Raw genomic sequence first — 24,946 nt, forward strand, 5'->3', positions numbered from 1 at the left:
GCAGAGAACTCGCCCGGCCTTATTCTCTAGCCCATCCGAGTACTGAGGCCTTGGAGCCTTGCTTCACCCTCTCTCCCCCACCCTCCCTTCAGAGTCGGAAGGAAGCCAAGGGAGCTCCTCAAGCCAGAACTCCACTGAGGGGGAGCTCCCCCTGCTGTTAGCGTCCAAGGGTACTAAGCATCTCGTTTTTCTCATATATGTATATATTTTTTCTATCTTTGTTGCCTAGCTCTCGTCTTCTTTCAGGAGCCCCAGAGCATTTCGCTCGGTGGTAAAAACCACACACGCCCCTTTCTCAAGCGGCCCCACGGCGACTTCAAACAGTTTAGAAGGCCGCGTTGCCTAGGAAACTAGGGAGTGAGTTGGAAACGTCAGCCCTGCGTCGCGTTTGCGCAGGCGCTAGGATCCTGGTTTCCACTATCGCGAGAATCGCCTCCCGGAAGTTCCACGTCAGTCAGTCGGCTGGTCAGCGGGTTGGTGGGTCTCTGAGGGACTGCGTCTTCGGTGGCAAGTGAGGGCTCCCGGGCTCTGACCAACGGAGCGATGGTAGGTCCAGACCCTGCAGGAAGGAGCGGGGCCTCTTTGTCTGAGGCCAGTTCTTGGGTTTCTGGACTGGGGGCTGCGGTAAGCAGCGGCCTGTGCTCCCGCTGCGGCCACCGCCTCAGGCCTTGTGGGTCCTGGTCCAGTTTGAGTTTTGTGAGGGAGGCGGCGGTGGGGTCCGGGAATCTCAGGTGGTGTGGAGAGGCAGTGCCGGGGCGAATCTGAGGTGGTGTGGGAGGCAGTGCCGGGGCTTTGCCAAACCTACCTCATTCTGCCCTTGAAACGGTGGCAGCTGATCTTAACTCATGCTATAGTAGCGTGTGCTAACCACAGAAAAGCAGAAAAGCACTCCTTCTGAAATTAGGTAAAGTGTGTATGTCAAAAGTGGAATGTCAAATGCTTTGGGATCCCACTTTAAGTTTCTAGGGGTCAAGGAAGTGTTAGGACGTTGCTTCTAAAACTGTTTGACGTGTTTTTCTGCATTTGCAAATATAAGCGGCTGGTAAGAATGGCCGTCACGACAGACATCACTTTTTTATTGTCAGTCTCACCCCGCAAAATACTCTAAAGTACTTTGGCTTAGGAGTGTTAGAAGAAGAAGAAAAAAATACAGTAGTATGAGAATATCCTTTCTGAAAAAATGGAAGAAAGTATTTTATATTTAAACGTTTTCCTGCCCGCTCTTCTTTTTACTTGTTATGATGCATAGGTTCAAAGATTTTGGAGCTCGAAGACCTTAGGGATTAATAAGTCCAAGTTCTGTATCTTGTAGTTTAAAACTTTTAAGTTTGTACAAGACTGATTGAGGCAGAGTTGGAATTACAACGGAGGTTGAATCCTTGGGGAAACAGGTGAAAGTTATGTATCCTTCTAGAAAAATGGTAGAGGACACAGTGTTGCAAAAACTTCAGTAGGTTCACTCATAGACACCACATCTCCCCCAGGTTAAGAGCTCCTCAACAAGATCTCGCTCAGGTCTTTTAATTATTCTGCCTCATGTTACCAGTGATCTGTTATGGTCTGGAGTCTGCTTTGCTTTCAGTAATGGACGTTTTGTAATGAAATATCCTTCGTTCTTTAATGCATTTAAATTTTTTTGTATAAGATACAAAATGTGAATTTATTATTCAGTTGTTTACCATAGAGTGTTTACTATGTGCCCATGCACTTTGCCAAACATTTGCCTCCTTCTCACAACAGCTGGGAGAATGAGTTATAATGTTTATGGAGTGGTTATGATAGGCCAGACACTATTCTAACTGCTTAACATTGAATTGAACTCTCATAACAGTAACATTCCCTCTTTTACTTTTGTCAGACCTCAGAGAAGTTGAGTAAACTTGTCCAACATTGCGTATTTGAAATGAGTGGTGGAAATGAAATTTGTATTCAGCATAATTCTCCAGACCTTGGTTATACCATCTGTCCTTAAACCCCCATATCCAAATATATAGGATGCTGTGGAGATAAAGATATGAGTAAGCAATGACTCCACCCTAAGGAGCATCTACGCTATAAAGCAAAAAGAGACATGTATACAAATGTTAAAGTTTAAAATTAACTCTTTTAAGATTCCTTAGGAAAGGATAGTTCTGGCTAGGGTAATCCAAAAGATTATATTGGTGTCAGTAGCATTTAAGCGGAGTCTTAAATGCTTTTGGAAAATGGAGACATTTAGAATTAAGGTTATAGTGTAAATATCTTTGTATTTCAGAATATCTAATTCAAAGTAGTCACTTAAATGTTGGGAGAAATATAGCAAAAGATCTCGGCTGTGCTTTTTAAACTGGGATTTGTGAATTGGGGGTATTTGGAGGTATACCAGGGTTGCTTTGTCCCCCAGCCCACATTTCCAGAGCATCGCTTTTAGTCTGTAATCATTAAACATCCATATGGTAAAATATACACAATTTATAAGTGATGGATTTCCTCATTTGCTAGAGGAAGAGTATGAGATGTGCTGGCTTACGTGAAAACCCCCACTGTGGTTCCTGGCACACAAAACACACTTCATGTTTGTTCACTCTAAAGAGACCAGTAAAAGGAGTTGAAATTTGTCGTGCTCATTAATGAGACAAAATTAAGAAAAGGATGAAGTAAAAGGTCCTGCTTCCCTGAATGGTCAAGGAATGTGAGATGGTAGTTTGAAAGTAAAAAGCTTGAGATGGAGAGGAAGGCATGGCAGTGGAAACTTTGTGTGTGTGTGTGTGTGTGTGTGTGATTGTAGAGAAGAGCCAAAGAACTCTGATCTTTTCAAGTAAAAAGATCCAGGTTATTGCTCAAAGCGGGGGAGGCATGTATAGAAGTAATAGCAAGGTTGAAAGTAGTAGATGAATAAAAAGCCTTGTGAGGTGTTTGCTTTGTCTTAGGAGATTATCTCTGCTGAAATTACCTAGTGATCTTCATTTTGTGTTGAAAAGTAACCTTACTTTTCTCTTCCATTCATGATCATCGTGGAAGATCACAAAAATAAAGATTCGGTGGTAACTTGCCGAGTAAACTTTTAGGTTGTGTTTAAAATCTCTTGAAGGGGAAACATTTTAAATCAGTCTTCCCCAATCTGTGTCCAAGAGAGAATTAAGACTACTGACCTAAGGCATCATTGTTTATAATGAATTAACTTTTCTCTTGGAATGATATCCTTGGGAGAATTGAGAAAATACTTATCCACATCATTTTCTTGTCTATTTAGATGAATCCAGGTTGAAAAAAAAATGATTTTAAACTATAAGCATTTTCTGACTCAAGAGTATTTTAATTTTTGTTTAAAGCTGTTCTAATTAAGCTAGAATTAGGTTCTTGTATTAAACTAAGTAACTCACAGTTAGGTTCCCAATTAAGTTACAGTAGGCTCCTGTAACTGAAATCCATAAAAATGCTATAAACATTCCTGTCTGTCTCCAAAGGCCTTCGTGGACATGGGTGTAACCCGTATTGATCACGCATCACATTCACCTACCATTTACTAATATTATTGCCAAAATACTTTTCTCTGAAGAAATCAATTTTTTTATTGAGGTATAACTGACATAATGTTATTTTAATTTCATGTGTACAACATGATGTTGTAGTATTTGTATATATTATGAAATGATCACAAGAGTGAGTCTAGTTAATATCTGTCACCGTACATGGTCACAGTAATTTTTTTGGTGATAACTTTTAAGATCTATCCTTAGCAACTTTCAAATATGCAACACAATATTATTAGCTATACATTATATCCCAATGACTTAATTATTTTATTACTGGAAGCTTTCTCTTTGACCTCTTTTCATCCATTTTGCCCACCCCTATCCTCTGCTTCTGGCAACCACTAGTCTGTTTCTGCATATAAGAGCTTGAGCTGTTTTGTTTGTTTTGTTTTAAGATTCTACATATAAGTGAGGTCATATAGTATATGTCTTTCTCCAACTTATTTCACAGCATAATACCCTCAAGGTCCATTCATGTACAAATAGCAAAGTTTCATTCTTTTTTATGTCTGAATAATAGCTTGTTTTTGTGTGTGTGTGTGTATATATCTTTATTTTCGTGATCTTGCATGATGATCATGAATGGAATAAAAAACTAAGGTTACTTTTCAACACAAAATGAAGATCACTAGGTAATTTCAGCAGAGATAATCTCCTGAGACAAAGCAAACACCTCACAAGCTTTTATTCATCTACTTCCAATGTATATATAATAATATATATACAAATAATATGTATTATCACATATATACATACATAATATATATACAATGAAATAGGTATAATATGCATTATTATATACATTTTCTTTATCCATTAATCTATCAGTGGACACAGGTTGTTCTGATGTCTTGGCTATTGTAACTAATGCTGCGGTAAACATGGAGATGCAGATATCTTTTCAAGATGATGTTTTGTTTTGTTTTTCTTTGGATAATTACCCAAAAGTGGAATTGCTAGGTCACACGGCCAGTTTTATTTTTAATTTTGAGGGGAACCTCCATTCTGTTTTCCACAGTAGCTGCACCAGTTTATATTCCAAATAATAGTGCACATGGGTTTCCTTTTCTCCACATCTTCACTGACACTTGTTACCTTGTCTTTTTGATAATACCCATTCTGATCGGTGTAAGGTGATGTCTCATTGTGTTTTTGATTTGTGATGATTAGTGACATTGAACATATTTCATGTACCTGTTGGTCATCTGTAGTCTTCTTTGGGAAAATGTCTATTCAGAACGTCTGCCTATTTTTTACTTGAATTAACTTTTTGCTATTGAGTTGTATGGGTTCTTTATATATTTTGAGTATTAATCCCTTATCCAGATAAATGTTTTGCAGATATTTTCTCCCATTCAGTAGGTCGCCTTTTTATTTTGTTGATAGTTTCCTCTGTTCTGCAGAAGCTTTTTATTTGATGTAGACCCACTTGGTTTTTTGCTTTTATTGCCTTTGCTTTTGGTGTCAAATCCAAAAAATCATCAAGACCAGTGTCAAGGAGCTTACTGCCTATGTGTTCTTCTAGGAGTTTTATGGTTTCAGGTTTTACATTCAAGTCTTTAATCCATTTTGAATTAATTTTTGTAAAATTAACTATGGTATAAGATAGTGGTCCAGTTTCATTCTCTGTCTCTCTCTTTTTTTTTTAAGCGAGGGAGAGGGGCACAAGGAAAGAGAGAATCTTAAGCAGGCTCCACACCCAGTGCAGAACCCAACATGGGGCTCAGTCTCACAACCCTGAGATCATGGCATGAGCTGAAATCAAGAGTCAAGATACTTAACCGACTGAGCCACCCAGGCACCCCTCTGTTTCATTCATTTGCATATCATTGTCCAGTTTCCTCAAGACCATTTATTGAAGAGACCAGCCTTTCCCCATTGTATATTCTTGGCTCCTTTTTTGTAGGATAATTGACCATATATGCATGGGTTTATTTCTGGGTTCTCTATTCTGTTCCATTGATCTTTGTGTTTTTATGCCAATACCATACTGTTTTGATTGGTATTATAGTTTAGGATTACTAAGACTTCATGAATAATTTCTTTAGAATATTTTCTAATAAGACACTAGTGACATGGGCACAACATTGTGATTTAGTAGATATTTTCTTTTTTTTTTTTTTTAAGATTTTATTTATTTATTTGACAGAGATAGAGACAGCCAGCGAGAGAAGGAACACAAGCAGGGGGAGTGGGAGAGGAAGAAGCAGACTCATAGCAGGGGAGCCTGATGTGGGGCTCGATCCCATGACTCCGGGATCACGCCCTGAGCCGAAGGCAGAGTCTTAACTGCTGTGCCACCCAGGCGCCCCTAGTAGATATTTTCTATTTACTTATGAGACATTCTATAAACCAGGGATTCTCAAAGTGTGATCTGCAGTCTCCTAGGAGTCCCCCATACTCTTCCAGGAAGTTCACTGTTGATAATTTGCACTGTTGCTGTAAAAGTAATGGAAGGTAAAACTGAACTGCTGGTGTAATGTCACCAGATTTTACTAATAGTATATTCTTTGTTACCACACAGTTTTGTTTTGTTTTGTTTTTAAATCCAGTTTCACTCAAGAATGTCATTGATGAAGCAGGAAAAAATATTAGTTTTATTACATCTTGATACTTGAGCTTACATCTTTTAAATATTCTGTGTAATGACATGAGAAGTATGTGCAAGATACTTCTGTTGCATACTGTTAAGTTGCAAGCTTACTTGAAACAGTGACTGACATACTGTGTTTGTTCAGACTTGATTATCTGATAGACATTTTCTAAAAACTGAAAGAAGTTAGCTGTCCCTGACAGTACTTGTTCCTGATGATAAAATTGGTGCTTTCAAGTAAAAATTAGAATTTTAGAAAACTTCTATCATTGACCTGGATAGATTTCTAATAGTTGAAGACTTATCCATTGAGGTAGATGGTGATGAATGTGACTTTTTGTTACTATATAATAAAGTGTGTCAAAATTTGGAAGACCTGCATAATTCAGTGAACCAGAATTTTCCAAATGACCAATGCATGATGCTACAAAAGATGTATGGATGAGAGATCCATTCAAAATATATAATAGGCCAAGAGATTTTATGTAACAAAGTATAAAAAGTTCATTTATGTGGTTTCAGATTTCACATTGCAACTAACCTTTAAGAAACTACCACTTGTGAAGTTTTGGTGTATATGAAAGAGGAATATTCACAACTATTTAAAAAAAGTTATTAGGGCAGCTGGGTGGCTCAGTTGGTTAAATGTCTGCTTTCAGCTTGGGTCATGATCCCAGGGTGCTGGGATCAAGTCCTGCATTGGGCTCCTTGCTCAGTTGGGAATCTGCTTCTCCCTCTGCCTGCCACTCCCCCTGCTTATGTGTTCTTTCTCTCTCACACACACACAAATAAACTTAAAAAAATCTTTAAAAAAATATTTCGTTCTTTCCAACTACGTATCTTTGTGAGGTCAAGTTTTTTTCATATACATCAACTAGAACAACATATTACAACATATTGAAGGCCAAAGCAGATATGAGAAACCAGCTGTCACCTATTAGAATGTTAAAGTTTTGTAAAAATGTGAAACAGTAGCACTCTTCACACTAAATTTCTTTTGAAAATATAGTTATTTTTCATAAAAATATGTTATTTAAGTCAACATGTAATGGGCTTATTTTTGTTATTTGAAAATGAATTAATACATAAATATTTTTAAGTTGTTTCAGTTTTAATATTTCACATGGTAAATATCAATAGATATAACCTATATAAGCAAAAGCTTTTAGGACATTTTTTTTAAGAGTGGAAAGGGGTCCTGAGACCAAAACGTTTGACAACCACTAGTGTAAATTAAAAAAATTTAAATACTCATATGTTAGTATGAGTGAAGGAGTAGTTGCTTTAGACTTGAGACTGTGTCTACAGTTTAGCAAAGTGAAAACTGAATTGTTTTGAAGGCCTGTTAATGCACTGTTTTTAGTTAGGATCTCAAACGTGTTTTATTTGGCATAGCAATTTTAATATTTTGAGGATTTTTTATGTTGTTTCTCCTTAGCCTCTGCGACTTGATATAAAGAGAAAGCTAACTGCTCGATCGGATCGAGTTAAGAGTGTGGATTTGCATCCTACAGAGCCATGGATGTTGGCAAGTCTTTACAATGGCAGTGTGTGCGTTTGGAATCATGAAACACAGGTAGGAATTTTTAAGGACTTTTTAGAAACAGTGTGTTAGACTGTGTTTATAATGCAAGAAAAAACGTAGAGTCCAGTAGGTATGCAGACTGCTTTCTCAAATAAGTACAAAGTATTTTCAGGAAAGAAGAACTAACATTTATGGGGTTATAGCTTGTGGGAGAAAATGTTTGGGTCTTGTTATATACAATACTTAAATGTTAAATTCTGATGTAGGTTAGTGTTATCTTTTTTTTTGAAATGAAGGAAACTGCCACCAATATAAGGTCACTTGCTGTAGATAAAGTATTGAATAGTACTTAATTTTCTATTCAGTGAATATTCTAATCTTAAGAATGGGATTTTTAATTTTATTTATTTTTCCCCAAATAATTGATATAATGATATGCAGATAACTTTAAATCAACCGTACAAATTATAGAGTAGGTCAGAGAAATATTTGTAGTCCGCTTTTGATTACACATATGAGACTATGCATTGTGGAGATTATCTGCCTTAAATGCTTGTTTTGTTCTTTTTCATCTGAGTAAATTATTTATCCTTCAAATTGGTTTATCTCATATTTTCTAGTCTTTCTTGATGGTTCTTAATCTTTTTCCTTCAAAATACAGAACATATAGTCAGCACTATCCCATACAGTTATGTGTCTGCTTATACAATCATTATCTTCAACATCCAAGGTTAAGTTCTTAACATCCAGACAAAATTCAGGTTGAGTAATTTAAGATGGCAAAAATAGGCTTAGGGAACCAGGGTCAGGAATAAACCTTAAAAACACCCTTACAGTCTTATGTCACTATAATGGCACAGATGACTGCACACTAAACCAGGACTCATTAGTGACATTTTATAAATGTTAACACTTTGTTCTCTGTTTTATGCCAGTGCTGATAACATTGTCTGACACATAGTAAGTACTCAATAATTATTTTTTGAGCTAATGAATAATAAATATTCCATTTATCACTGTTTCACTGTATTGGGATTTCTAACCTCTGCAATTTCAAATCTTTAGTATGTATGCTAACTGCTTTTTTTGATCTACTTCTGCTTTCACAGGTTTAAGATCTTTGTGATTTTATGCTTAACAGATATGTTGCTGCCTCCCCCAACCCCCACCACACAACCTAATTCTTTCTGGGTATTCCTTCTATCAACTCCATTTAGCCATTTCTCAGCTCTGTCATTTCACTGTAGTATGTTCTAAATCCCAGCTGTACTTCCTTTACCTTTCTCTGGGTTTTACTGTAACGTAACTCTAGTTCATCCACTTTGCCCCTGTTTCCCTTTTGTGCCCTTCTGTGCCCCATGGCAGGGCCACCTGCTTCCACTTTCAAAATTCATCTTGTTGGTAACTTCTAATTTCCTTCTTTCCTTCAATAATGGAGGTCCTGGGATGGACAGGGATTATCCTAGTCTTATTTCCCACTGTTAACTCCCAAGTGCATATCTGACAGTCAGGCTTACAGTAGATACTGAGTAAGTCTTTGTTGAATGGTTGGTCTGTTTTTGGTTCTCCTTCTTTCCCCCCCTCTATTTGTCACCAACAGAAGTTACTTGCCACTCATGTATATTAAAAGCAAAATTCTTGAAAGAGGCAAAAAGTTTTTGGAAGTAAATTCAAATGTACTTGAATTTGAAATTAGTCTTTAAGGTGATGAGTACAATGGTTAAAAATCAGTATGTTAGAATTTAAAGCCATCCTGCTAATTAAGTGATGTGGGCAAGCCTTTTAACCGTGTTAAGGCTCAGTTTACTTATCTAGAATGAAGATGATATTGTTGCCTTCCCTATATCACAGGATTGTCAAAAGGATTAAATCAAACTAGATAATATTGTGAGATCTGTAAGGTCCCGTACAAGTGTCAGTCATTATTTTCCTAACTTACATTAAGTGTATATTAGTTGTGTAGCATTTCCTCCTCTGTAGATTGTTTAGCTTCTAGAATGTGGAGACCATCTCTTGTGTCATTTGTATCAGCCACAGCACTTAACATGAACCTGAACTGTGATTATTCTGCTGCTGCCTTGTTTGTACTGCTCAGCAGATCCCTGGATTTGTTGGCTCCTTAGGAGCTTTTGTGGATTTGTCATCTTACGGATTGTATGTTCTGTCTGCTCTCGGTGTCTGTACTGTAGTCAACTGGTAGTTGTACAGGTTGGAGCTGATGTCCCCATTTATTGTCTTTGTGTAAAGAATCTGTGAAGTCTGGCTTCAGAAGCCAGAGTAGGCTCAACAGTTCTTATGAGTCAGTCTCTATTCTTTTTTTTTTTCTTTTATAACTTTTTTTTTTAGTAGACATATACTATAACATTAGTTTCAGGTGTACTCGTTTCTGTTCTTTTTATTTAGTGCACATGGTTAATCAGTAAGATTTTCATTACTCTTGGTACAAAAAGAGAGATTGCAAAATGATAGTTTGATTCTCAGAATTTTAAAAAAATGAGGCATCAAAGTGGGAAGACAAAGAGATGCATTCATCCCTGTTCTTTCTAGGAGGGTCTTTTAGTTTTCTGCGTTTATCTTGTGTATATTATTCCATTTTGAGTAGCTCGAAGAGACATCTAAATCACTGTGTTCTCATGCTTCACTAAAGAGAGGTAAATAGCATTTGTATGGAAACATATTGCTGAAGTGTTCAAAAGACTTGTATCTTGTTTATGAGTTTATTTTGTGAGTTGATTTAATTTTAAAAAGAAAAACCTAAGAGCCAATTCATTCAACAAATAGTTATTACACACTGGTTGTTTGCCAGCCACTGTTCTAGGCTCTGGGAATACAGTGGTGAACAAGATGCTTGCCCTCGGGGAGCTTAGTAGGAACGATTGACATTAAACTCATAATTATGAAGGTGCTATGTTATGAAAGGGGAGTATAAGGTTCTGTGGGTGGGTTTTCAGGCAGAGGGAACAGGAGGAGCAAAGGTAAGGCTGGGAGTAGCCAAAGGTGAGGCCGGGGAGATGGGGAAGGGCAGGCCAGAGCGATGGACATTTGCTTTCTTTTATCCTTTGTAAGTATTTTAATTTTGAAACTTTAAAAGGTGATTGGCCTGTCTTTTTCATTTTATTGTTGAGCTTTTGTGTTTTAGCCTGAGAATATTTTTAAATTAGGAGTGATCTAAATCATTGGATGTTTTAAATATAACACAATAGATTTTTCAGTTATTTTCTCATAACTTAAGTGTATATTCTTATTAAATCTTAAAGACATTGGTGAAAACATTTGAAGTGTGTGATCTTCCTGTTCGAGCTGCAAAGTTTGTTGCAAGAAAGAATTGGGTTGTGACAGGAGCGGTAAGTAATTATATGAATTTCTAATCCCTTCAATTTTTTAATTGGTCAGTGATTATGTGAATGATTTTGATTCTTGATTTATTAATTAGCATAGTGTTTTGAAGCATGGACTTTATACCTTCAGCCTATAATACACTTTTTTTTTTTAAAGATTTATTTATTTTTAGAGAAAGCAGTGGGGGCAGAGGAGAGGGAGAGAGCCTATAATACACTTTTTTTTTTTAAAGATTTATTTATTTTTAGAGAAAGCAGTGGGGGCAGAGGAGAGGGAGAGGAGGGGGCAGACTCCCTGCTGAGCGTGTTGGAAACTTAACAGACTGAACCACCCAGGCGCCCCTACACTATTTTGCACAGTTATACTTTATAACAATAATGATGATTTCTAAATTTCCATTTCAGGATGACATGCAGATTAGAGTGTTCAATTATAATACTCTGGAGAGAGTTCATATGTTTGAAGCACACTCAGACTACATTCGCTGTATTGCTGTTCATCCAACCCAGCCTTTCATTCTGACTAGCAGCGGTAAGAGATGACTCCTTTTGGTCACATGCATCTCTTTGAGTAATTCATTTTCATTCAGTGAGACGTGCAATTCTTTCACTGCTGTTACATGTAGAGTTCTAATTCCAAGCAGCCTTTCAACTGTTTGAATCCATTACCATGCTATCAATGCTGTTTGCTTTCGTATTTAATGAAATATCAACTCTACTTAGAATTTGTATAACAATTGCTCCAGTTCCTGTCAGGGAAGGCCTGAAGGTCTAGATGATTAAACATCTGCTGAACAGAAAGCTAATTTACATGCTGGTGGGTGAGTTTTTGCCAGATTGCTACATAACCTAGTCAGTTTTATCTTTATATTCAGGCTAGTTTGCTCCTTGGTATTATATCTAAAACGGTGGCCTTTTGGAGGGTAATTAAAACAAGTTGCACTGATTTGGTAATAGCTCTTTGAAACATTTTTAAGTTAAAATTGAGAAGTAATTCAAAGCTTTTTTTCATCATTATAAGAGGAATGCTTATTCCCTAGGGTCAGTGCCATAATTATTCAGTCATACTTAGATTCTAATCAAACTTGTGTTACTCTTCTTTCTGTAAAGCCCACTGAGTCTTTCTTAAAATATTTCATGAAATTATATTTGCTAGTAGTAATTTCTCTCTCTTATCTCCACTCTTCTGTAAAGAGTTAAGTTTATTCTTAGGATAAATAAGGATTTTGAAAAATCTGTTCAGTTTTGATTCTCTTTCTTTAAGTCATGGAATGTATGATTTCTCTTGATTTGCTGCCTCAAAAGGCACAAAGACTGTATCTTAGTTCTGAATGAAAGAAATATAAATGGCAACTAACGAGACTTTCTTTTGGCCTAGATGACATGCTTATTAAGCTCTGGGACTGGGATAAAAAATGGTCCTGCTCACAAGTGTTTGAAGGACACACCCATTATGTTATGCAGATTGTGATCAATCCTAAAGATAACAATCAGTTTGCCAGTGCATCTTTGGACAGGACCATTAAGGTAGGGTGTCCACTATTTGTATCCATTATGATGGTAAAATATAGTTGCTTTAGCAAGTATTTTACTACTGGCTGCCCAGAAAGTTATTCCTGCTTAGAAGTTTCTCTTAAAAGCTCATATTGAAATCAAAATAGGACTTCTCACTTTGATCCAAAGGGACATATTCTTTTTTTTTTTTTTAATGATTTTTTATTATATTATGTTAGTCACCATACAGTACATCCCCGGATTCCGATGTAAAGTTCGATGCTCCATTGGTTGCGTATAACACCCAGTGCACCATGCAATACGTGCCCTCCTTACCACCCATCACCAGTCTATCCCATTCCCCCACCCCCCTCCCCTCTGAAGTCCTCAGTTTGTTTCTCATAGTCCATAGTCTCTCATGTTTCATTCCCCCTTCTGATTACCCCCCCTTTCTTTATCCCTTTCTTCCCCTACCGATCATCCTAGTTCTTATGTTCCATAGATGAGAGAAATCATATGATAATTGTCTTTCTCTGCTTGACTTATTTCACTTAGCATTATCTCCTCCAGTGCCGTCCATGTTGCAGCAAATGTTGAGAATTCGTTCTTTCTGATAGCTGAATAATATTCCATTGTATATATGGACCACAGCTTCTTAATCCAGTCATCTGTTGAAGGGCATCTCGGCTCCTTCCACGATTTAGCTATTGTGGACAATGCTGCTATGAACATTGGGGTGCATATGGCCAAAGCGACATATTCTGTTTACAAAAATATTGTGGCAACTTGGTGCTCTTAATGGGAGGAATTGTTTTCCATGTCAAAGCAATATATTATAAGACTTTTAAACTACTGGAAACCCAGAATAAGGAAGATGCCAGTATGTCCTCTTACTTCTGTTTCCTCTGCTTTGTGTATTTCCTCTATTTCTTATTTCCTTTTAGTGTATTCATTGTTGACATCTGATTATTAATCTGTTTTATATTAAAAATTCCTCTTCCTCCATTCTCTTTTCCTTTCTGCATTTCTCTCTACTGCTGCCAGGTATCTTTCTAAAACATGGATTTCACCTTTCCGTTCCCAATCTAAGGATAAAGTACCACTACCTTACTGTTGAACACGAGGGTGACTAGCCACAGCTAATATTATGAGATATCTCCTATAACCCTGGTCTACCCATCATTCTCTATAGTGATGCCGTGAATGTTCATAGAACCTTATTCAACTGTTACCTCTCCTTGCAATACTCTTTATTCTTCCTTTTTTCCCTCTGGAGAACTACTCATTTTTCAAGGCTTAGCACAGTTATTTACTCTGAGAGGCTGTCTTCAGATATCCATTTCACCCCTAGACAGAGCCAATCATGCTCATCCCATTCCTTCCATTCCTTTTTGTCTCTGTTATGGCCTTCATTTTGAATGATAACTAATGTGTCTCCAGAAATCTTTATCCCCCAAAATGTTGATTTTTGGCTAAGGAACTGGGTGTCATCCCCACTCCCTCAAACAGACACTTAAATAGCAAGCAACAGGGTGCCCTGTTTGTACTAATGCTAATAACTAATGAGTGTAGTCATATTGCTTTTTCCATTACAATATTTAAAATGTCTCTATATGCATAGATTTAAAATGTTACATTGTTTTAACTTTCGGTTACATGTGTATGCTTACATCTATATAACATTTTTATTAGTTTCCTTTAATTTATATAAAATATTACATGTTACTTGTCTGATAATTTAGTATTAAATGATACCTGTCTAAATATCTTAGGGTTTTGGCCTTACTTTTTTTCCCTTTTGCTGGATTGTCCTTGCTTTTGACTTAGGAAAAGGTTGGAAACTTTGAAATTAGTTTAGTTTTGAACTTTCTTCACTAAAAGGTATATCTTGAGAACATAAATTGTCTTATCTTTGGCTCTAGTGAAGTTTGTTGTATACAGTCAGTGGTAAACATTTGTTTATGCATCTCTGTACTTCCCAGGGGGCCTCCTCTGTAGGAGGCACTTAATAATTATTTGTAAAGAACAGATATAAATGGCTGAAAAAAATGTACCTTCTTTAGTTTTCCTCTCCTGGGCTTTGGCACTTTATATTATATGTCAGAAGTGTGGTGGAGCTGCCTTCTGAAAAGCAAGGCCCCTTATTGACTGGCAGTTGCTGTTGCTCTCTGAAGGTGTGGCAGTTGGGTTCTTCCTCACCAAACTTCACTCTGGAGGGACATGAGAAAGGCGTGAATTGCATCGATTACTACAGTGGTGGCGACAAACCATACCTTATTTCAGGTGCAGATGACCGTCTTGTTAAAATATGGGACTATCAGGTACAGTTTTTTCATAATCTTACTTTGCCATATGTTAGACATGGATTTCACTGTTTCTTACAGGACAGTTAAAACTTGGGTTATTGAACTCTGTTCAGCACATAATAACTTAAGGCTTCAGTATTTGTCTCTAAACGGTAGTCCCAGAGTTCTCCATAAAAATGAAAAAAAAAATCTATCGAGATTTTAAAATAAAATGACATCATGTTTATTTTTCACTCAATAATAGAAATTAGAAATTTAAGCATTTTGTCTACCTCACTGGTAGACTTCTGTTTATATTTGAAAACTAGAAGATAATTGAATAATATCATGACATAGCCATGGTACAGACATTTTGCCACAAAGACTTTGTAAACCTAGTTATGACTTCTTGTTACTCAGCTTTTTGTCTTTCGGGACAGATTGAGTTTCTGTTTTCTGTTTCTCACATCAAAATTTCCATAAACAGTTAATAAAATGAGGCCTAGAAAACCAGTGTTACTTAGAACCTTATTCACATTCGTGTTTAGGTACAGGATAAAATTACTAAAGATATTATCTTAGAAGTTTGGGGGAGAAAATATTCATATGAAAACCAGATCTTTTGAGGTGTGTGTGCTTTCTTCTTTAAATGTAGTGGTTACAATTGCATTTCCCTCTGTTGTCAAAGAATTAGAGAAAATATGCACATAGGATAATTGTGTTTCAAAAATTTCTGTATCAAAAATTATTTAGATTGTCATAACCACTATCATTTATGTTATCTCTGCACTGGAAAAATTAAGAATGAGTTACTTGTTTTTCACTAAAAAAAATATTTTCTGTGTCTTGATTACAGAATAAAACCTGTGTACAGACACTGGAGGGACATGCCCAAAATGTGTCTTGTGCCAGTTTTCATCCTGAGTTGCCAATCATCATCACAGGTTCAGAAGATGGTAAGTTCGAAATGTATGTTTATTCCTGTGTTTGTAATTACTAAGTGGACATTTAAGCCAGGTAGTGCCCTGCATTGTAATTGGAAGTTTCTGAGAATTTTGCTGTTTTTTTTAGAGTAGAATACTTGAGCTGTAAGAGAGTGAAGGGGCATTGTTATCTTCGTCATCATCATCACCCTAATGTGTTTTGACTATTACTTAAATAAGAGGACACCCACAAGTCCTAGAGAAAAACGTGAAGAAGCCTGTCGGTGCTCTGGAGTCTAAAAACCTGGGGTCACATTCAGGCGCTGCCACTTGCATTTGTGGTTTGGGCAGATTATGAAATGGGAACAGACATATTCACCTCTTAGGATTATAGTGAAAAAGAAAAGATCATGTGTATAAAGCATCTACGGGTACACAGTAGGCACTGTGCTGAGGAAACTCATTATTTTACATGGAAATTACATTTCTTGGTTTCTCATAATTTTGTATTAATTTATTTGTTGCTTAATAAAATCACCTATAGACTATAGATCAAAAAATTAAGCTGCCAGGAAGCTAATAAAAAAAAGACTTCCCTGTGGCTCGTTCACCTGACACAGTTCATTGTTAGATGTTCAAATTAAAAGGGAGTATTCACATTGTTCTTTTTAGGAACTGTGCGTATTTGGCATTCAAGCACGTATCGCCTTGAGAGCACTTTGAATTATGGAATGGAGAGGGTGTGGTGTGTGGCCAGTCTGAGAGGGTCCAACAATGTGGCTTTGGGCTATGACGAAGGGAGCATCATTGTTAAGGTAATCTCTAATTACACTCTCTGAATAAATGAACATAGTGGGAGCAGTTTTCCTTGTGTTTTAGTACAGTCATCTTCTAAGTCACCAGTTTTATTAAACTGACTCTTCTTTCATTAAGCACAAGAGATTAAGCACTGGAGATTTAAAGTGGAAGACGGGGCACCTGGGTGGCACAGCGGTTAAGCGTCTGCCTTTGGCTCAGGGCGTGATCCCGGCGTTATGGGATCGAGCCCCACATCAGGCTCTTCTGCTATGAGCCTGCTTCTTCCTCTCCCAATCCCCCTGCTTGTGTTCCCTCTCTCGCTGGCTGTCTATATCTCTGTTGAATAAATAAATAAAATAAAATCTTTAAAAAAAAATAAAATAAAGTGGAAGAAAGGACCTGTCTGTAAATGAAAATAGAAAATGTTTATTTTGTGGTTTTGTTTCCTTTTTATTGCTAAAAGCCATTTGTCATTCTTCCAGCTTGGTCGGGAGGAACCTGCCATGTCCATGGATGCCAATGGAAAGATAATATGGGCCAAGCATTCAGAAGTCCAGCAGGCCAACCTAAAAGCAATGGGAGATGCTGAAATTAAAGATGGAGAAAGACTGCCACTAGCCGTGAAGGATATGGGCAGTTGTGAAATATACCCCCAGACTATTCAGCACAATCCTAACGGGCGGTAAGCCATCACCAGAATCTCTCCTGAGCTTCTGTATTTGTTAGAACAGAGTTTGCATATCCACAGCATATACCACTCTTACTCTCTGGTGGACATTCCTCATGAGCTTTTGCCCTGGTCTCAAAATCCTCAACACAGCTGCAGGCAGCATGCCAGTTGATTGAGTTGGCATGCAGAATGATAGCATATTTGCCTTTCTGGCTTTGTCCCACCACACAATTTTGAATCGTTAAATAGTTCTGTATTTATTCATTTTAACTGTACTGAGTTTGTGTTCTTGTGCTCCTTTGAGGGCAGGTATCATGTCTTATCCTGAGACTCAGTGGGTGCTCTAAATACTTGCTAACTTAGGAAGAAAAGCTGACTCTGAAGTATGTGTCCTTTGAAAAAATTGAGGGATTTGTTATAATTCTGCTGCTTATCTGTAATTTGAGCCATCATTTTTGTTTAAGATTTAGAAAGCACCAAACATCTTGAGTTTCAAGCATGAGTTTAAGCCTGTGCACCTTTAAAAGTTATTTTACAGTAGACCTGGGCATCTTATAATTCTTTGCTGAGTATTGAAAAAGACAAGCTTTGTAAACCAAGTATGCTAACTTGATCAGTAAATGGTATCCATAGTTACTTATAATTTTCTTAGGAAGATTAAGAATGCATTATATATTTTTTTCCTTTAATATCATAAAACATTTTTTTTGCACTAAGTTTTGCGTTTTACCATTAGCAATCTAATAGCAGCCAATATAGTATTTTTTTTTAAAGATTTTAATTATTTATTTGCCAGAGAGAGAGAGCACAGGCAGAGGGAGAGACAGAGGCAGAGGGAGAATCAGGATCCTTGCTGAGCAAGGAGCCCAAAGTAGGACTCAGTCGCAGGACCCTGGGATCATGACCTGAGCTGAAGGCAGACGCTTAACCAGCTGAGCCACCCAGGCGTCCCAGTATTTTAAAGAAAGTTGTTTTATATCTGTTGAGAAAATTTTACTTGACTATGCAGCATTCTGTTTTTAGTAATTATTTAAATGTTAAAATATTCTGTTTATTTTGATAAACTTAACAGTCATTAAAAACGAGTGTTTCTATTCTTTCCAGTGATCCACTTAAAAATTAAGATAGTCTTGCAACAAAGTAGCACTTTTTTTTTCTCCCAAGATTTTTATTTATTTATTTATTTATTTATTTGACAGAGTGAGAGAGCACAAGCAAGGGGAGCTGCAAAGGGAGAGGGAAAAATAGGCTCCCCACTGAGCAGGGAGCTTGATCGGGGGGTTCAGTCCCTGGACTCCAAAGTAGCACTTTCTTATGGTGTAAATGTGATTAGCAAAGTGCTAGGCATCTTGGTGCTTAACAAATATCAGTTGAGGGGCGCCTGGGTAGCTCGGTCAGTTAAGTGTCTTGACTCTTGATTTTTGGCCCAGGTCATCATGATCTCAGGGTTACAAGACTGAGCCCCACGTTGGGCTCCACACTGGGTGTGGAGTCTGCTTAAAATTCTCCCTCTGCCTCTTCCCTGCTTAAAAAAATTAGTTGAATTATTAGAGTCCTGGCTCCTATGCGTCTCCAGCCATTCTTTTCTTCCTGCCCCAAGTCTCCTTTGTTTATAAGAGAAGGTCATTGCAGTAAGATTTTCAGCAAAACCTCATCTTCATCATATGATTTTGTATTTGTTGGGTAGAATATTTATGTCTAGCTCTGTATTTGAAGAAATGTGTAACTTTGAAAGATACTAGATTCAGTTATAACGGTCAACTGAAGTAGCATTTGTTATTAGAAGTGTTTTATTATGAAGACGAAGCATTGTTTCATAACTTCTCCATGTCATTGATCCTGCTTCTCTCCCTGGCTTCCATAATTTCCAGGTTTGTTGTGGTATGTGGTGATGGTGAGTATATCATCTACACAGCCATGGCATTGAGAAACAAGAGCTTTGGGTCTGCCCAGGAGTTTGCATGGGCCCATGATTCTTCAGAGTAAGTTTTGGTTTATGCTATCCAGCTGGCCCTGATTGCAGATGGGTGATCTGTGTGCAGCTGTATGAAACATGTTCCAAAGGCTCAGTGTTGGCTGTGCTTCTCCGTGTTCAAGGACAGTTCGCACTAGCACTGCCTTTGCCCTTTCTGTGTTCAGTATTCAGCAAGCTCACTTAAGCTCATCCAATAATCCCATTAAACTGGAGGCCCAGCACCCATTTCCTTGGTAGACCCTGTGGCAGGGCCTGGTGCTTATGGGCTCAAGACAAAGTAGGCTCTCCCTGTGACCTGGTGTCCTGAGGTGCTGCTAGGTCCTGAGCTAGTTGGGAGAGAGTGCGGTCTGATGTCATCTTGATGAAAACTTCACTGAATCTTTTTTAAAACTCATTTTCTGTAATGTTACCCAACCCCCATTCTTAAATTCGTCCAAATTTAGAGTATTCATAAAATACTCTCATTAAATATAGGAAAAATCATTTAATTCTGAATTATCATACTAGATGCTAATTATTTATACTAGATACTAGTTACCGAGTGCTTCCTTCTTGATTCCTTTTTGATGCATGTAATAAATATCAGGGCTTTGGTTTCTTCTGACCACACAGCTGTACATCTTTAGTTTTCTTAGTTTTGTTTCTTCCATATTTTGTATTGCCCCTGCCCTCGACAGTGAGTAAGTAAGCTGAGCCTCAGTTTTGCATATGAGGTACATTTTTTTGAATTTTTTAACAGTAAGATATACTGAGAGATAAGAATTTGTTTGGATCTTTTCATAAATTTCCTAAATAAATTCATACATCCACAGTTCCAAATATTAAAATGTACTTTTATATCATCTTTAAAAAAATTATAGTTCATGGATTGCCTTACCTCTCTTAACACACCTCTCTGTGTTGATAATTTGCTTTTTTTTTTTTTTTAAGCTTTATCCAGCTAAGACCCTATTCAGCATCTTTCATATCTTGATAGGAATGCTATTTAGATCACCTTCAAAAATACTGTTGATTATCCAGCAATAGCCACAGCCCCTCTTTTCAAGAGGCCTAAATATACACAATGTTCTAAATTGTTGCCAAAAATGACTGAGCCACTTATAAAAGTTTTTATTTTTAAGTCATATTTATTGAGTTGTAATTTATACAAAATTAAATGCACTATTTTAAATGTATATTTCAGTGAATTTAGGCAAATGTATACAGTCTATAACCACCAGCACAATCAAGACATAGAACATTTCTATCATCCCCAGAAAATCCCTTTGTTTTCCCTTAACAGTCATTTCCCTGGCCCCAAACACTGATTTGCTTTTTGTCACCATGTGGATTAGATTTGTCTTCAGAGTTTAATATAAATGGAGTCCTGCAGTATCCACTCTTGTGTCTGCTTCTTTTGCTTGCATAATGTTTCTGAGATTCATCCGTGTTGTTGAGTGAATCAGTAATTGGTCCCGTTTTGCAGAGTAGTGTTCCATTGCACGAATATACCATAGTTGGTTTAATCACTCACCTTTTGAGGGATGGTGGGTCTTTCTCAGTTTCTAAAATAGTTTGTAAACCCTAATAACGTGTGTAATAGTGTAGAACCCGTAATTCATTACTCAAATATATTTGAAAATATTTCTGACATTTGATGGAAGTATGGATTGGTATATAATATGCCATGTTTTCCTTCCTTTCGCCCTAGATATGCAATAAGAGAGAGCAACAGTGTTGTAAAGATATTTAAGAACTTTAAGGAAAAAAAATCATTTAAACCAGATTTTGGAGCTGAAAGTGAGTGCTATTTATTTATGACACAATTTTAGAAACTTGCAATGGCTCAGAAACATCTAAACCAAAATCTTTTTTTCTTTTTAGGTATCTACGGAGGCTTCTTATTGGGAGTCAGATCTGTAAATGGCTTAGCTTTCTATGACTGGGACAATACAGAACTCATACGCAGAATTGAAATTCAGCCCAAACATGTGAGTTTTCCCTCCATTGTTACTTTTGGAACATGCACCTTCGTGAGGAGCTCTGGGTCCCTGAGGCAAAGAAATGTCCTTGTATCCAGCTGTCCTGGTTCCATTGTGTTGGACACAGTACCATTTACTTCAGGATTGCTTAGAAAATCAGAATTGTGGTATATGAATGAGGCAGTAGACATTGGGTGTTTTGAAAAACATCAAAAGTTATACAAATGCCAAGTGCTATTCATATTTTAAACGGCGTTTGACAAAGTATAAAGAGCATGCTTTGAAGACAGGAAGTCAGGGAGCTCTTGACTTGGAAAGGCCTAGGAGCTCCCATACCATTCAGAAAGCCTTTTCATACTCTACCTGATGATGGCTATTTAAACTTCAGGTAAATGTCTCCAGTGACAGAGTTTTCTACCTTTGGAACTACCTGCTTCTTTGACAGCTTTCATTGTCACAAAATTCTTTGGAGACTTGGAGACAATCCATCTCCCTAGGGTCCCGGTGGTGTCTTTTACAGCATAGGCACTGGGCACTAGCACCCCAATGGGGCAAAGATTGGTTACTGAGGGTGAAGAAAATTCACTTTATCTATAAAGCATATTTGTATATATATATATATGTTATGTCTATACGTACACCATATGTGTATGTATATGTGTTACATATGTGTGTGTATATATATAGTATCTGTGGTATTAAAATTTTATAGGAGAGGTGAGGAAAAAAATGTCTAAAAAGGTTCCTGGTGTTTGGGTGGAGGTGATAATGTAAAAAAAAAAGACTGAAAAACACTTTTCCAGAGCAATAGGGAATAGGCTGCTGCTGGTAAATTATAGCACGTCCAGTGTTTCCTGCAGCTGTCCTTCCTGTCCCCCTGGGTCTTTCCATTTCTAGGCTAAATAGTGAGCACTGCCCTGTCCACCCTCCAAATACATATATATCTGTATATACACACTGTGCACTACATAAAATTGCTAAATGCGTACTGATTATCCTAGTATAAGAAGACAAATCTTGTTAGAAACAAAGTGTATGCAGTTTGTCATACCACTCAGAAGTCCAAAACTTTGCATTTTGTTTGCATGTTGTAGATTTTCTGGTCTGATTCTGGAGAGCTGGTCTGTATTGCCACCGAGGAGTCATTTTTTATACTCAAGTATCTGTCGGAAAAAGTCTTGGCTGCACAGGAAACACATGAGGGAGTTACTGAAGATGGCATTGAAGATGCCTTTGAGGTAATTGACCAACACAGCTTTAGCTTTGTTTTTAAATGATTTATATCTGTATAACGGAACTTCACTGATTTTAATATTTTATTAAGTTAGGTTTGGGGAAAGTAAACATTTTTTTTTTTTTTTAAGATTTTATTTATTTATTTGACAGAGATAGAGACAGCCAGCGAGAGAGGGAACACAAGCAGGGGGAGTGGGAGAGGAAGAAGCAGGCTCACAGCAGAGGAGCCTGATGTGGGGCTCGATCCCATAACGCCAGGATCACGCCCTGAGCCGAAGGCAGACGCTTAACCGCTGTGCCACCCAGGCGCCCCTGGGGAAAGTAAACATTTAAGGAATTCCAGTGAAATGTGAAAATTAAAGTCTTGACTGAAAGATCAGAGTTTGAAAGTATGTATGTTTAAAAGAAAGTTGTACTTTGATTTTGGGAAATCCTTAGATTCACTTTGATATCTTTCAATAAGGAAATTAGAAGGTGTTTTGGTCTTAAGACAGTTTACCCAGAGTGATTTAAATGAGCTCTCAAATGGTGAAATTAAATCATCTATTGTGGAGATGGTCCTGGAAGATTATATGAAATACTTCCTTTTCTATCTTCATGTGTGTGAGTTTAGATCACCACTTTTTAGATCACAGCTTTGATGCAGCAGTAAGATTCTACATTCTAAATATACTCAGCCAGGAATCTGTTTTTAAATGGAAAAGAAGAAATTCCAAGGAAATATTTTCTTTCTTGAAGTAGGATTTTACTTTGTATTCCTTATTCTACCTTACCACCCCCAGTCATATTGTTTTTGTTATTGACAGGATTTCTAATACTCAATAAGGTAATAATAGACTATTTTCTCTCTGCAGGTTCTTGGTGAGATTCAGGAAATTGTGAAAACAGGGCTGTGGGTAGGCGATTGCTTCATTTACACAAGTTCTGTGAACAGATTAAATTATTATGTTGGAGGAGAAATAGTCACCATTGCCCACTTGGATAGGTAACTCAGTATTGCTTTGCTTTTGTCTCAAGCGTCCTAAATTTAGAATTAACACTTTTTAAACAAAACTTATTGCTGGCTTGTAGCAGTGATAGGCTTGATTTTTCAGTGTATAGTTTCAGTAGGTTGGCTATAGGTTTTGTGTGTTTACCTACTGATTTGGGCCTACTCCTAAATTAGTTTCTATTTCTGTTATAGGACAATGTATCTCCTGGGCTATATTCCTAAAGACAACAGGCTTTATCTGGGGGATAAAGAACTGAACATCGTTAGCTATTCTCTGCTGGTTTCAGTGCTGGAATACCAGACAGCTGTCATGAGAAGGGACTTCAGCATGGCTGATAAGGTTCTTCCTACCATTCCAAAAGAACAGAGGACCAGAGTTGCACACTTTCTAGAAAAGCAGGTAAGAGGTTTTTGGGGTTTTTTGTTTGTTTTCTTTTTGGGTTTTTTTTTTTTTAACCAATTTAAAGAGAGTATTGGTATGGGTTTGAAAACGATGTCTTTATTGCCACTTAATGGCAGTGGAATTTTTCCTATAAACTTAAGTCATTTATTAGACTGTTCCTTCTCATTAATGCCCGTAGCACCTTTTTTTCCTTAAGATTTTATTTATTTATTTGAAAGAGAGAATGTGCACATATAGGGAGGGAGAGGGAGGAGAGAGAGAATCCTAAGCAGACTCCACACTTAGTCGGAACCTGATGTGGGGCTCAATCGCACAACCCTGAGACCATGATCTGAGCCAAAACCAAGAGCCAGATGCTCAACTGACTCAGCTACCCAAAGTGCTGCAACTCTTAGTACCTTCTTTAAATGTTTGAAGCAATCATCAGCTTTCTCTTTCTGTAGAGTTCCTTTCCATTGTCAGTATTTTCATTTCTATCCTGCATTTTCCTTCTCTGTGCTAGCAGGCCTTTCTTTTTTTCTTATTATGGTAAAATATACATGATATAAATAATATATATACATTATATATATACATTATATACATAATATAAAATCACCACTAGTGATATGCCTTTTTCTGAATGGAGTGTTACAGAATCAAATTTGTATGTGCACAAAGTGTAAAGTTCTGCAAAGCTTAAGAAAAACGACTGCACTCCCTTCCCTCTCTCGTACTTACTTCCTAGAGGTAATCACTTTTATTCTTTTGGTTGATTCTCTTGGTATTTATTTCTACGTCTCTAACATACTGCTGTTTCTCAGCTTTAGGCATCTCCTGTGACTTACCACTGTATAGAAGCTGACGGTTTACCTTTATTTCTCCCCTACTTCTACAGCATACATGCTACTTTCCTGTCCTCATCCTCCCAATATAGTTATGATTTTGATTAGATCAATTTTCAGTGTTGACATTTTTATGGCTGTGTAAACACTGCTTACAGCTGAGCCATGTAGTATGTTACAGCTTTCCCTTCCTGCAGTTGCTCATTTTCCTTGTAGTTAATATTTGTCCTTTTTTTCCTTTGCTTATTTTTCTGTGTACGTATGATTAATTCTCCCTATATTCTGGTGGCTCTCCAGATTTCCTTGAAATCTCTCAGTATGTTTAGTCTGCTTCTTACTGTTTTTGCTCTCATGGATATCCCCCCTCACCCTCATGTTGGGGCTTCCCTTTGCCTCTGAGTTGGATCCATTGTTT

The 24,946-nt window shown here is 37.3% G+C and overlaps 1 protein-coding gene across 1 annotated transcript; it reads left to right on the forward strand.

Moving 5' to 3' along the window:
• The first annotated feature begins 422 nt into the window (after nt 1-422).
• LOC117802624 (coatomer subunit beta') lies at nt 423-23,917 on the forward strand. Its single transcript, XM_034661909.1, has 15 exons — nt 423-546; nt 7,547-7,684; nt 10,891-10,977; nt 11,377-11,503; nt 12,350-12,498; nt 14,640-14,786; nt 15,607-15,706; nt 16,346-16,488; nt 16,954-17,153; nt 19,013-19,123; nt 20,807-20,895; nt 20,980-21,086; nt 22,172-22,315; nt 23,168-23,298; nt 23,497-23,917. Exons 1-15 carry the CDS (start codon nt 544-546, stop codon nt 23,900-23,902), a joined length of 2,082 nt encoding a protein of 693 aa, XP_034517800.1. The 5' UTR covers nt 423-543; the 3' UTR covers nt 23,903-23,917.
• The last annotated feature ends 1,029 nt before the right edge of the window (nt 23,918-24,946 follow it).

This window comes from Ailuropoda melanoleuca, chromosome 6 (assembly GCF_002007445.2).
Source record: "Ailuropoda melanoleuca isolate Jingjing chromosome 6, ASM200744v2, whole genome shotgun sequence".
NCBI lineage: Eukaryota > Metazoa > Chordata > Mammalia > Carnivora > Ursidae > Ailuropoda > Ailuropoda melanoleuca.

Excerpts from the sequence above, each read along its gene's own strand:
- LOC117802624 (XM_034661909.1), top strand. Across the intron at positions 11,504-12,349 it reads TTTCATTCTGACTAGCAGCG|ATGACATGCTTATTAAGCTC; the intron begins GTAAGAGATGAC and ends CTTTTGGCCTAG. Across the intron at positions 23,299-23,496 it reads ACCATTGCCCACTTGGATAG|GACAATGTATCTCCTGGGCT; the intron begins GTAACTCAGTAT and ends TTTCTGTTATAG.